Source organism: Gadus morhua, chromosome 14, assembly GCF_902167405.1.
Source record: "Gadus morhua chromosome 14, gadMor3.0, whole genome shotgun sequence".
In the NCBI taxonomy this organism is placed as follows: domain Eukaryota; kingdom Metazoa; phylum Chordata; class Actinopteri; order Gadiformes; family Gadidae; genus Gadus; species Gadus morhua.
The window spans coordinates 257,501-272,487 of record NC_044061.1 but is presented as its reverse complement, the minus strand read 5'-3'; the positions used below and the strand labels follow the sequence as shown (position 1 = coordinate 272,487).

Genomic DNA, 14,987 nt, shown 5'->3' with positions numbered 1-14,987 from the left:
TGTGTGTCTGTGTCTGTGTGTTGTGTTACGCTGTCTGGGCATGTGTGTCTTTGTTTAGTTAATGTCCTGCCATAGACAAGGGGCTCAGACTGAAACAGTGAAGGGGATTAGTGATCTCTGCCCGTTGGCCTCTTCGCATGTCGCCTCATTAAAACCACCTTCTGATTGTGATCAGTTCACAATGAAGGCGTAACTACATCCACACATACGCACAAAGGGTAGGCTGGAGCTCATTGGGTTCTCATAGGTCCCCCCCCCCCTCATGCTACCAGTGTCCTGTTGAAGGTTCCTCTGATCCTCTAGAGGCGCCCAGTCCACCAACGTGCACTATATGTGCACGTAGAGACTGTAAGTGTGTCTCTTCCCTCCCTCTTGTACACCAGCAGAACATAACCCATTTGCATGCATGATTTAGGACTTGGCATCAATCTTTCATTGGCTCTCTCGGCACGCGGTCCACATGCTCCCTGTACTTAAGCACTCCAATCATTCGCCTTAATGTGTTTAAGTGGCTGCTTGTCGGCCTCAGCATCAATAAGCTCCGTGCTCCAGTGTCGGCTCATATCAATACAGCCTGTTGACTCGGACAGGATGCCCATCGGCTCTGATAACACAGCACATTGGCCCTGAGTGTTCTGTCGATGATATTGATGTTTTTGATGCAAGTTTAGTTGGATTTTAAGGCATGGTCCAGGGTTCTCCTAAGAAAAGGTCTCTCTCTCTCTCTCTCTCTCTCTCTCTCTCTCTCTCTCTCTCTCTCTCTCTCTCTCTCTCTCTCTCTCTCTCTCTCTCTCTCTCTCTCTCTCTCTCTCTCTCTCTCTCTCTCTCTCTCTCTCTCTCTCCTTTCCTGAGCCTCGACTCCCAGCATATTGTTCCACAGTGGTGGTGAATGTGTTTGTGATTGCATGAGTGTGTGCTTTTGGATATGCATCTGTATCAGTAGATAGAAACTGACAGAGCTGCTTATATAACCAAGACCCGGAGAGGGTTCTGTTTGTGTGTGTGTGTGTGTGTGTGTGTGTGTGTGTGTGTGTGTGTGTGTGTGTGTGTGTGTGTGTGTGTGTGTGTGTGTGTGTGTGTGTGTGTGTGTGTGTCTGTGGTTATGTGAGTGTGAGATTGTCTGCTGCATGCATGCAAATACATCTGTGTCCCTGGACCTCAGGTGTATGTCTGTCTGTCTTCATGGGTGTTCTGCTGTGTGTGTGTGTGTGTGTGTGTGTGTGTGTGTGTGTGTGTGTGTGTGTGTGTGTGTGTGTGTGTGTGTGTGTGTGTGTGTGTGTGTGTGTGTGTGTGTGTGTGTGTGTGTGTGTGTCTACGTGGGAGAGGGAGAGGGTCAGCTGTATACGATGGTCTCTTTGGGGAAATAACTTGATATTGCTGCAGTTTATCTATGCAGCTCTGCAGAGAAAGATAACCACTATAACCTTACTGTAACCATTATAACCAGTACATACATGCATCCAGCCCCCAACGTTTCTTGTGGTTGGGTTTGGTCGTTGGTGTATTATTCATTTAGGTTAATTTAGTATGGAACCGCGGAAATAAACAAAATTGGCATTTGTTCTTTCCAACATGCCACACGGAAGCAGAACAGGCTAAGCGTGCCATTCTCCCCTTTGTCCACTTGGATAACATCAGCCCTCAGCCCGCGGGGTCGCCGTGGCATCGGGGAGATGGAGACATCACTGCCCTTGACCTAGTTTTGCTTGACAGGGTGGCCAATTTGTTTACGGATGAGCAGAATGGCCAATGACTGCAGGGCTCTTAGGGCATCTGTGACATGCTGCTGGTTTATTAAGGTCTGCCGGGATCTGAAATAGTCTGAATGTAAAATGTTTTAAATGAATTATGTTACCAATGTCCTACCCGATAAAAATGAAAAGCGACTTTTTTCCTTCTACTCCAGCCGTTATACAAGACCGTTTAGAGTTGGAAAACTGCCACATTTTGAAAATTTACGTCAATCGTCAACAAGGAACCTGTTTTAAAAACCCTAACCTTGAATGCTGTACAATGAATCGAGTCCGTCCATGCAGATTCAGAACATGCCTCGGACAGTGAGCCATAACGTCTATGGCTCGGACGAACACACATTCGAATGAGATTTGATGTACCAACCAGATCCTGGGTGTCTGTATATATACAGTGAGATACAGTGATGTATATAGTGTATAACTACAGTGAGCTACTGTATATCTAAATTTAGATACAGTGTTATATATACTGTATATCTACAGTGAGATAGTGTTATATATACTGTATATCTACAGTGAGATACATTGATGCATACTGTATATCTACAGTGAGATACAGTGATATATATACTGTATATCTACAGTGAGATACATTGATGCATACTGTATATCTACAGTGAGATACATTGATGCATACTGTATATCTACAGTGAGATACAGTGATGCATACTGTATATCTAACACAGCCACGCTGGAATGTTCATAGAAGGGGATTCCCAGGGCTGATGATATCAAGGTAAACAAGACATCATGCTACGTGAGAGAGAGAGTTCAAATCATACAACTTGAAGACAATGAAGGAGAACATGTTCATTGGTCCCTCCTGGCAGAGCCCAGACAGATGGCCTCGAAGCTGTGTGTGTGTTTGTGTTTGTGTGTGTTGCATTGATAGTAGTACACTGTTTGCTGCGTGCACAGGTGTGTGCCATCCAATCAGCTGCTGTGTTGTTGTGCACAGGGGTGTGAAATGAACACACACTGAGCTCTATGCCCAGGGTGCATTGGAATCCAACGGCAGCCAATAGAAGCACTTTTGTTAAAGATTGCAACAAGAGATGTGGTGATTGATAGAGTGATGAACAGAGTGGGGCTGGACATTGTAGAACTCATACCGTATCTGTTCTCTTGTTTAGTTTGGTGCAAAGGTCATGGTCATTGTCACTGCTTATATGATTGGTAGGAAAACCCAAATTGCCAATGCACACGTTTCTCAACCTAACCAGCTGGAGTGTTATCTAAACACATTGCCACATTCATTTCAGGTGTAAAAAAAATTATATCCTTTCCAATTTGTAATGCCCGTATTTGTAATTTTGCATGTTTTTAAACATACAAATTCTTCAATTAGCTTAACTAAATGATACATTCTCTAAATGAATTGCAATTTAACACTCACAGGTTAGAATTCTACCCTGTCCAACTGATTAGATAACATCTCCTGACCCCCTTCTGAAGCCTTCTGAGACTCCTGTAAACGAGTCCTTTGTAAAGACTCCTGTAAACGAGTCCTTGGTAAAGACTCCTGTAAACGATTCCTTGGTAAAGACTCCTGTAAACTCCTTACAGACTCCTGCTCTGTAAGGTGACCTTGGGTGTCTTGAAAGGCGCCTCTAAATTAAATGTATTATTATTATTATTAAACGAGTCCTTGGTAAAGACTCCTGTAAACGAGTCCTTGGTAAAGTCTCCTGTAAACGAGTCCTTGGTGAAGTCTCCTGTAAAGGAGTCCTTGGTAAAGACTCCTGTAAACGAGTCCTCGGCAAAGTCTCCTGTAAACGAGTCCTCGGTAAAGTCTCCTGTAAACGAGTCCTCGGTAAAGTCTCCTGTAAACGAGTCCTTGGTAAAGTCTCCTGTAAACGAGTCCTTGGTAAAGGGATTGACTCTCTGAGACTCCCCTAAACCTGTCCTCGGTAAATCGTTCCATTGACACAGCAAGCGACCATTTTCACAGAGGTGTCTTTGTAGTATGAACAGAGTTCTTAGAACTCATGATGCTCTTCTTATGTACCAGCTCACGGGTTGCAGACTAAACCAGTGAAGATAACACCATGGACCCTGTTAGGAATGCGCGATATAAACGATATACGATATAAACGATAAAAAATGGCCTACGATAGAGATTTTAGTTATATTGCTCTATCGCGATAATGTATGTTTGACGCGATCTATCCATGACTCGCGAAATATAAAGAGCCACGAGCTGCAACCTTCTTCAACGCATCGTCCGCGACCCGCGAATTTTAAAAAGAGCCACGAGCTGCAACGAGCTGCATCGCATCATCCGCCACACGCGAAATTTAAAGAGCCAAGAGCTGCAACCGGCTGCAACGCATCGTCCGCGACCCGCGGAATTTAAAGAGCCACGAGCTGCAACCGGCTGCAACGCATCGTCCGCGTCCCGCGGAATTTAAAGAGCCGTGAGCTCCAACCGGCTTCAACGCGTCATCGTCATCTAAGTAAATATGGCTGAAAGCGAAACGGAGGAGCTGGTGATTGCTCTCATTTCATGTTCATTTCAAAATTATATGCGTTCATTTTCCACTTATTGTTTTATGTTTTAATAGCAAGTATCTGTGCACACACTTGGAAGATTTTTCTTTATTTAAAATAGCCATGCCTAATACTGGACGTATTTCCCTAATTCACAGTATCCATTTCTTTATTAACAAGACACCACCCATTTTTATTTCATTAAGAGAAGTATACGTCATTACACAGAAGATTTTTTTCTTTCTAAAAAGTCTCTGCAGCTACAACATTATGTTGTATGATTAGTTTTGCACAATAAATGTTCTCAAAACGACATACATTTAGCAGTTTAGCTTTCCTTAGAGTCTATGTAACCTGTTCTGAAATGGTTCTATTATGATTTATATATCGTGATATATATCGTTATCGCAATAGGTTGCATGTGTATCGCAATATGGATTTTAGGCCATATCGCCCATCCCTAGACCCTGTGCCCTGGAACATAAACGTAGCAGAGCCATTCATCTGTGGTGACTATGATGACAGCCCTCTGTAAAGGCTCTACTCTGATATAGGACCTCTGTGCAAAGGCTCTACTCTGATATAGGACCTCTGTTTTAAGGCTCTACTCTGATATAGGACCTCTGTGTAAAGGCTCTACTCTGATGTAGGACCTCTGTGTAAAGGCTCTACTCTGATATAGGACCTCTGTGTAAAGGCTCTACTCTGATATAGGACCTCTGTGTAAAGGCTCTACTCTGATATAGGACCTCTGTGTAAAGGCTCTACTCTGATATAGGACCTCTGTGTAAAGGCTCTGCTCTGATGTAGGACCTCTGTGTAAAGGCTCTACTCTGATATAGGACCTCTGTGTAAAGGCTCTACTCTGATATAGGACCTCTGTGTAAAGGCTCTACTCTGATATAGGACCTCTGTTTAAAGGCTCTACTCTGATATAGGACCTCTGTGTAAAGGCTCTACTCTGATGTAGGACCTCTGTGTAAAGGCTCTACTCTGATGTAGGACCTCTGTGTAAAGGCTCTACTCTGATGTAGGACCTCTGTGTAAAGGCTCTACTATGATATATGACCTCTGTGTAAAGACTACTCTGAAATAGGACTAATATGTACAGGCTCTACTCTGATATAGGACTGACCCAGCTTGCTCTGCTGTGTTTAGTGTATTCTGTTACGTATTTTAAGCACATAAGCTGCCCCCACATAGCCACTAGGAAGCAGGATCGAACACACGAGCTGTATTACCCTCACATAGTCACTAGGAAGCAGGATCGAACACACGAGCTGTATTACCCTCACATAGTCACTAGGAAGCAGGATCGAACACACAAGCTGTGTTTCCCTCACATAGTCACTAGGAAGCAGGATCAAACACACGAGCTGTGTTACCCTCACATAGTCACTAGGAAGCAGGATCGAACATATAAGCTACAATAACTACTCCAGCCACAGATGGCAGCACCTTTAGACAGGTGACGAGGGCGGAGCCATTACGTCACACCGGCCACGCCCACTTCACATAGGCCACGCCCACTTTAACCTATCAAGAGCGACAGAGAGATTGGAGTTCAGAGCTGATAGGCAGACCCGCAGAGAGACCCGGCCCTAAGGCTGGGGCTCGAAGTAGCTCTACGATATTTCCTCTCACACACGTTAGATACAATTCCCTCCCTTTTGCTTCATAGTTACCATACTGAAATACTTTAACAAATAAAGTGAGTAAAAAACGACCAAGGATTGGACTACTTTCTTCAAAAACGCGACAATTCAGATCCTAATATAATATGATAATATAATATGATACATCGGGATGTCCCGATATCACTTTTATTATATCCGATATCACCGATACCACAGATTTAGCTATCTGCCGATACCGATATAAGTCCGATACTAAATTGAGTAAACAATGTAAACATGCACGCCATTTAAAAAAATGTAAATGGTTCGAAACAAATAAAGTGACAGCTGAATGAAAAGCGCGAAGCATTGTTAAAAATGCAGAAATGTAAAATTAATTGAACCGAATAATCTGAAATGTGTGTGTGTGTGTGTGTGTGTGTGTGTGTGTGTGTGTGTGTGTGTGTGTGTGTGTGTGTGTGTGTGTGTGTGTGTGTGTGTGTGTGTGTGTGTGTGTGTGTGTAGTTACGTCTTAAACTGTTGAAGTACCATTGACTCCCATGTTAAAGGGGACATATTATACAAACAGGTGTGAGTGTGATTATCCTTACAAGCCGTTTCAAAAATCTGCTCCATATGACGTAACTAGTGGGAGTGTCCACCTAGATCTATGCTGGATAGATGAGCAACGTTTACTTCAGTCCACTGGGTAGGCTGGTAGACTGATCTATCCAGCACATATCTAGGTGGACACGCCCACCAGTGATGTCATATCGGTCAGATTTTCGAAACGGCTTGTAAGGCTTATCACACTCACCTGGTGGTATAATATGTCCCATTAAAAAATAATAATAATTTTTAAGTAGAATATTGTAGCGAGCAGCACGTGAAGGATGAGACAGGAGCCCAGGTTGAACCACATACGCAATTCCGCGACCATACACCGCACGACCACAGACTGCCTTTATTCAAAGCCAAAAATTAGGGCATTTAGCAGACACTTTTATCCAAAGTGACTTACATCGGATAATACACACATTGACAGACCAGTCAACCATGCCAGGCGACAGCCAGCTTGTCAGGAGCAGTTAGGGTTAAGTGTCTTGCTCAGGGACACATCAACACTCAGCTAGGAGGGATCGAAACTAGCAACCTTTCGGTTGCAAGACGACTGCTCTACCTCCTGAGCTGAGCCGACCCCGACCAACAACAAACATCGAAACCAGCACACAGAATAAACGAACACGTCATTCTCGGTGACGGTGGCGGCAACAATACACACACAACATGTCAACACTCAACAACACACAACTAATGAACTACCTCCCCAACCCATTAACCCCACTCAACCCAGCAGCCACACTGTCCCCGAAAGGGTCCAAACCCCCAGGATAAATGAACCGCCAGAATCTCTTGCACATCTGAATGAGCGTCTACACCTGTGGCCGCCACAATATCTTAAAAAGTCTCAAATATTTATCTGAAAAGAAGCGCGCGATTCCAAGCTAATATGAACATTTTAAAATGAATGGAGTCTCTAGGTGATAACTGAGGAAGGAGATAGGTCCCAACGTTTGTAGAGAATAATAAAGAGGAAAGAAAGATCACAACTTAAGAAGGACAATAAATGAGCGCTGCATGCAGCACTCATCTAATAGAAAATATGGAAGCACACATGATTGCCAATTAGCAATTAGCAAACATCTCACTAAAGAAAAGTTGAATGGCTTAAATCAGGTACAAATATTTAAATGGAGAAAAGCAAAATGTAATCATGCACACCGTTTAGAAAATGCACAAAGGTTGAAAACAAATAAAGTGAAGAGTTAAACAAATAGTTGAAGTATTGAAGTTTGTATACATTTGAGATATACAATAGGTGACCTGTTAAAGCTGATAGTTTGAAATGGTTGAATCAAATATGTGTGTGTGTGTGTGTGTGTGTGTGTGTGTGTGTGTGTGTGTGTGTGTGTGTGTGTGTGTGTGTGTGTGTGTGTGTGTGTGTGTGTGTGTGTGTGTGTGTGTGTGTGTGTGTGTGTCATCACTTGTAGTAACCAGCAATAGTGTTATTGACGTTATTCTTTCACATCAAGTTAATCGAGATAAGCTTACCAAATGATAAGGCTTGTACGGTTGGACTCCTGGGAGTCTCTTTCATAGGACATCTTGTTTGTGTAGATAGTATGACGTAAATAAGATTTGCGTTAGACTTTAGCTTCTACCTTAAGTACATCAGATATGTAAGAAGCAGCTAGCCTGTAGCCGAGGGATGCCCAATACGTTGAATGTGATCCACCGGTCAATCGCAAAGCTAGTGCGGGTAGATCGCTAGACACTCTCTCTCCATTTATATTTTTTATTAAGTGTCAGTTGAGATTGTCAGCTGTGTATTAGCTATTAGAGATTAAGGCCAGACTCAAGTAAAGTTTTGTGATGTATATTTAGTGTGTGTGTGTGTGTGTGTGTGTGTGTGTGTGTGTGTGTGTGTGTGTGTGTGTGTGTGTGTGTGTGTGTGTGTGTGTGTGTGTGTGTGTGTGTGTGTGTGTGTGTGTGTGTGTATATGTGTGAGTGTGTGTCGGTATCCTTCCAGCAATGTTATGCAATAGGGTGGGAAGACAGAACGGATTATATAAGGCCATACTAGGAACTGTGTGTGTGTGTGTGTGTGTGTGTGTGTGTGTGTGTGTGTGTGTGTGTGTGTGTGTGTGTGTGTGTGTGTGTGTGTGTGTGTGTGTGTGTGTGTGTGTGTGTGTGTGTTACAGGGCAGAACATCAGGTCAAACTAGACCAGCTGCTGGCATTTCTCTCTAATTATCAAAATGGCTTCTGCCACGACATTGCAGCAGTGTTAGTTAGATAAAGGCTAGAGAAAGGCAAGATTCTCTCTCTCTGTCTCTCACTCTCTCTCTCACAAACCAACACACACACTCACTCAGTCACACACATGCACGCACACATCTCCCTCTACCACCAACACACACACTCACTCAGTCACACACATGCACGCACACATCTCCCTCTACCACCAACACACACACTCACTCAGTCACACACATGCACGCACACATCTCCCTCCACCACCAACACACACACTCACTCAGTCACACACATGCACGCACACATCTCCCTCTACCACCAACACACACACTCACTCAGTCACACACATGCACGCACACATCTTCCTCATTCCCCATTTCTTAAGGGCAAGAGCCTTTCTTACAACTCACTTCCCTTTTCTTCTTCCACTCTTTACACCCCCCCCCCCCCCCCAACACACACACACACACACACACACACACACAGACACACACACACACACACACACACACACACACACACACACACACACACACACACACACAGCGGGAGGTAGGGAGAGGAAGAGGAGGGGAGAGGAGGAGGGGGGAGGAGGGAGGAGGGGAGAGGAGGAGGAGGAGGAGGAGAGGAGGAGGGGAGAGGAGGAGGAGGAGGAGGAGAGGAGGAGGGGAGAGGAGGAGGAGAGGAGGAGGAGGGGAGAGGAGGAGGAGAGGAAGAGGAGGAGGAGGAGAGGAGGGAGGAGGAGGAGGAGGGGGGAGAGGAGGAGGAGGAGGAGGGGGGAGAGGAGGAGGAGGGGGGAGAGGAGGAGGAGAGGAGGAGGAGAGGAGGAGGAGGAGGAGAGGAGGAGGAGAGGAGGAGAGGAGGAGGGGGAGGAGGAGAGGAGGAGAGGAGGAGGGGGAGAGGGGGAGGAGGAGGAGAGGGGAGAGGAGGAGGGGGAGGAGGAGGAGAGGGGAGAGGAGGAGGAGAGGGGAGGAGGAGGGGAGAGGAGGAGAGGGGAGAGGAGGTGGAACAGGGGAGAGGAGGAGGAGAGGGGAGCGACTCCACTAGTGTTCAGGACCCATAAACTATAGTATAGTCTCAGCGTATCTACGGAAAGGGCCAGCCCTGTCCACTAGAGTCCAGAGGACCAACCCCTGTCTAGAGACTGAGGGATCAGCCTCTGGTCCACTAGAGTCCAGAGGACCAACCCCTGTCTAGAGACTGAGGTATCAGCCTCTGGTCCACTAGAGTCCAGAGGACCAACCCCTCTAGAAACTGAGGTATCAGCCTCTGGTCCACTAGAGTCCAGAGGACCAACCCCTGTCTAGAGACTGAGGTATCAGCCTCTGGTCCACTAGAGTCCAGAGGACCAACCCCTGTCTAGAGACTGAGGGATCAGCCTCTGGTCCACTAGAGTCCAGAGGACCAACCCCTCTAGAGACTGAGGTATCAGCCTCTGGTCCACTAGAGTCCAGAGGACCAACCCCTCTAGAGACTGAGGTATCAGCCTCTGGTCCACTAGAGTCCAGAGGACCAACCCCTGTCTAGAGACTGAGGGATCAGCCTCTGGTCCACTAGAGTCCAGAGGACCAACCCCTGTCTAGAGACTGAGGTATCAGCCTCTGGTCCACTAGAGTCCAGAGGACCAACCCCTGTCTAGAGACTGAGGGATCAGCCTCTGGCCCACTAGAGTCCAGAGGACCAACCCCTGTCTAGAGACTGAGGGATCAGCCTCTGGTCCACTAGAGTCCAGAGGACCAACCCCTCTAGAGACTGAGGTATCAGCCTCTGGTCCACTAGAGTCCAGAGGACCAACCCCTGTCTAGAGACTGAGGGATCAGCCTCTGGTCCACTAGAGTCCAGAGGACCAACCCCTGTCTAGAGACTGAGGGATCAGCCTCTGGTCCACTAGAGTCCAGAGGACCAACCCCTGTCTAGAGACTGAGGTATCAGCCTCTGGTCCACTAGAGTCCAGAGGACCAACCCCTGTCTAGAGACTGAGGGATCAGCCTCTGGTCCACTAGAGTCCAGAGGACCAACCCCTGTCTAGAGACTGAGGTATCAGCCTCTGGTCCACTAGAGTCCAGAGGACCAACCCCTCTAGAGACTGAGGTATCAGCCTCTGGCCCACTAGAGTCCAGAGGACCAACCCCTGTCTAGAGACTGAGGGATCAGCCTCTGGTCCACTAGAGTCCAGAGGACCAACCCCTGTCTAGAGACTGAGGTATCAGCCTCTGGTCCACTAGAGTCCAGAGGACCAACCCCTCTAGAGACTGAGGTATCAGCCTCTGGTCCACTAGAGTCCAGAGGACCAACCCCTGTCTAGAGACTGAGGGATCAGCCTCTGGTCCACTAGAGTCCAGAGGACCAACCCCTGTCTAGAGACTGAGGTATCAGCCTCTGGCCCACTAGAGTCCAGAGGACCAACCCCTGTCTAGAGACTGAGGTATCAGCCTCTGGTCCACTAGAGTCCAGAGGACCAACCCCTGTCTAGAGACTCAGCTGATGGATCAGCTTCTTGTTAGTGATGTAAATGCTCTCAGTAACCGCCTTCGTGGTTGGCCTTGATCATGTATTTCCTTTTATTAATTTGGCTTGTGTCCCATTTGCTTTGCTCCATTGTAAGAACATTGTTGATGATCCAGTTTGTCCTTGTCTCTAACGGGCCGTGGTGATGAGGTGGTGTTTGGTGTTTTAGAGTGTGAGCCTCTAAGCGGGATTAAGGATGAGATAAATATAAACTTTATCCAGAAACAGCCCACAGTCCAGCTCTCTGCTGGAGACGGTTGCCCTTGTGTTAGCTTCAAGCCGATGGTCTAAAGCAGGGGTCACAACCCGCGCCCCTTTGGCGCCGCCTTGCAGACCTTTGGCAAAAAGATATTAATTAATTCATTAATATTTATGAGATTCATTTTCCTGATTGTTGTAGGCCAAAAGTCTACCATACATGTTTTATGTAACTTCATTTCATCCCATACATGGGAAATTGTTACAGCAGCCCATGGAATATAAAAGATGCAATAAGAAAATAAAGTTTATAAAGTATCCAGCATACATGCATAAAATAATACAAAAGTATTATCTCATTGTAGCAATTTGTCATTTTTCAGAGAGAAAACGCTTAGCTAATATTGTTCTTTGCTCATGCGGGCAAGTGTTGCTGGGAATCAATGCAACAAGACTACTTAGCACTGAACTAGACAATCTAAATTCAATTGTTTGAACTGTTTACCAGTGTTGTTATTTTACAGGATTAGGCAGATATTTTCTATGACGCAATGATATTCATTTAATTTGCACAAACATGGACTGAAACTGCAGATCTAGGACTACTCAATTTCAACTTAAAAATCTGTTAGTTGATTTTTCCTGCTTTCCTCCCTCATGTCACGTTAGATATAACATCCACTAAAATATATTTTCTTGCGGTTGTTTTGTCGTAATTGCATATATTCATTGCAAAAACTCAAATAGTTTAATATAGCCTTTGCAGGCTATTATATCGTTGATAAATTAGCTAACTAGCCTATTACAAAAAATATATATGCGGCCCCAGACAGCGATCCACACCCCATGTCTTACCAAAAATGTCCCTTTACAAAGAAAAGGTTGCCGACCCCTGGTCTAAAGGAATACCAGCATGTTAGAAATAGTCGGTTCATCTCATCTTCACAAATATGAAACTAATGAACGGAGGCCGATTACAGAATTATGCCAATATGTTTAATTTACAATGAACCAGGAGCCACTGCTACACTGGGTTTGGACAAGGAACCAGGAGCCACTGCTACTCTGGGTTTAGCCTCGGAACCAGGAGCCACTGTTACACTGGGTTTAGCCTCGGAACCAGGAGCCACTGTTACACTGGGTTTGGACAAGGAACCAGGAGCCACTGCTACTCTGGGTTTAGACAAGGAACCAGGAGCCACTGCTACTCTGGGTTTGGACAAGGAACCAGGAGCCACTGCTACTCTGGGTTTAGATAGAGGTGACACGCCGACACAGGTTGTAATTATACAGGAACAGCTGGCCAACCAGGCAGACAACAGCCCACCAGGGCAGAGAACAGCCCACCAGGGCAGAGAACAGCCCACCAGGGCAGACAATAGCCCACCAGGGCAGAGCTGGGTGGGTGAGAGACTAAGAGAAACTCTGAGTCTCTTAGTCTCTCACTGGTGGATCTGATTTGAAAATGGGGATCAAGTGTTCAGGCTGTTTAAAGATGAGGTTATGATGATATGATGACTGTATGTGTGTGTGTGTGTGTGTGTGTGTGTGTGTGTGTGTGTGTGTGTGTGTGTGTGTGTGTGTGTGTGTGTGTGTGTGTGTGTGTGTGTGTGTGTGTGTGTGTGTGTGTGTGCAGGTGAACCAGGTGAGCGTGGTGAAGGTTGGCCACAGGCAGGTGGTCAACATGATCCGTGTGGGCAGCGACCGGCTGCTCATCAAGGTGGTGACGGTCAGCCGCAGCCCCGAGCCCGACGACACCGCCCGCAAAAAAGGTACCGACGGAAGAGGTAACCTCCATACTATTATACTATACTATTACTATTACTGCTATATTAGCTGTTATACTATTATACTATAACTACTATATTAACTATTATACTATTATATATACTATAACTACTAAATAAACTATTATAATAATATATATACTATAACTACTATATTAACTTTTATACTATTATATACACTATAATTACTATATTAACTATCATACTATTATATGTACTATAACTACTATATTAACTATTATACTATTATATATTAACTGTTAGAGGTACCCTTTCTACTATTATACTATTATATATACTATAACTACTATATTAACGGCAACAGTCCTCATATGGTACCAGTAAGGGTTAGGCACAGTCTGCTGGTACCAGTACGGGTTATATGATACCAGTAAGGGTTAGTCTTATTGTACCAGTAAGGATTATATGGTACCAGTAAGGGTTATATGGTACAAGTAATGGTTAATCTTATGGTACCAATAATGGTAATATGGTACCAGTAAGGGTTATATGGTACAAATAAGTTTTAATCTTATGGTAACAGTAAGGGTTATATGGTACCAATAAGGGTTAGTCTAATGGTACCAGTAAGGGTTTTATGGTACCAGTAAGGGTTAATCTTATGGTACCAGTAGTTGTTATATGGTACCAGTAGTTGTTATATGGTACCAGTAAGGGTTAATCCTATGGTACCAGTATTTGTTATATGTACCAGTAGTTGTTATATGGTACCATTAAGGGTTATATGGTACCAGTAAGGGTTTATTTTATGGTACCAGTAAGGGTTAGTCTTATGTTACCAGCAAGGATTATATGGTACCAGTAAGGTTTATACGGTACTAGTAATGGTTAATCTTATGGTACCAGTAATGGGAATATGGTACCAGTAAGGATTATATGGTGCAAATAAGTGTTAATCCTCTGGTACCAGTAAGGGTTATATGGCACCAGTAAGGGTTAATCTTATGGTACCAATAGTTGTTATATGGTACCAGTAGTTGTTTTATGGTACCAGTAAGGGTTATATGGTGCCAGTAAGGGTTAATCTTATGGTACCAGTAGTTGTTATATGGTACCAGTAAGGGTTATATGGTACCAGTAAGGGTTAATCTTATGGTACCAGTAGTTGTTATATGGTATCAGTAGTTGATATATGGTACCATTAAGGGTTATATGGTACCAGTAAGGGTTAATCTTATGGTACCAGTAGTTGTTATATGGTACCAGTAAGGGTTATATGGTGCCAGTAAGGGTTAATCTTATGGTACCAGTAGTTGTTATATGGTACCAGGAGTTGTTATATGGTACCAGTAAGGGTTATATGGTACCAGTAAGGGTTAATCTTATGGTACCAGTAGTTGTTATATGGTATCAGTAGTTGATATATGGTACCAGTAAGGGTTATATGGTACCAGTAAGGGTTAATCTTATGGTACCAGTGGTTGTTATATTGTACCAGTAGTTGTTATATGGTACCAGTAAGGGTTATATGGTACCAGTAAGGGTTAATCCTATGGTACCAGTATTTGTTATATGTACCAGTAGTTGTTATATGGTACCAGTAAGGGTTATATGGTACCAGTAAGGGTTAATCCTATGGTACCAGTATTTGTTATATGTACCAGTAGTTGTTATATGGTACCGTTAAGGGTTATATGGTACCAGTAAGGGTTTATTTTATGGTACCAGTAAGGGTTAGTCTTATGTTACCAGCAAGGATTATATGGTACCAGTAAGGTTTATACGGTGCTAGTAATGGTTAATCTTATGGTACCAGTAATGGGAATATGGTACCAGTAAGGATTATATGGTACAAAT

General features: G+C 44.5%; 1 protein-coding gene across 5 annotated transcripts in view; it reads left to right on the top strand.

Annotated features, from left to right (window-relative positions):
- LOC115559053 (SH3 and multiple ankyrin repeat domains protein 2) overlaps positions 1 to 14,987 on the top strand; it is a 109,591-nt gene that overhangs the window by 70,897 nt on the left and 23,707 nt on the right. For 3 of the 5 annotated variants that reach the window (XM_030377686.1, XM_030377685.1, XM_030377683.1), the window contains exon 16: positions 13,019 to 13,169. In XM_030377686.1, coding sequence (XP_030233546.1) covers positions 13,019 to 13,169 — 151 coding nt within the window. The remainder of the gene's footprint in view (positions 1 to 13,018; positions 13,170 to 14,987) is intronic. The other 2 variants (XM_030377687.1, XM_030377684.1) reach the window with 1 other exon arrangement.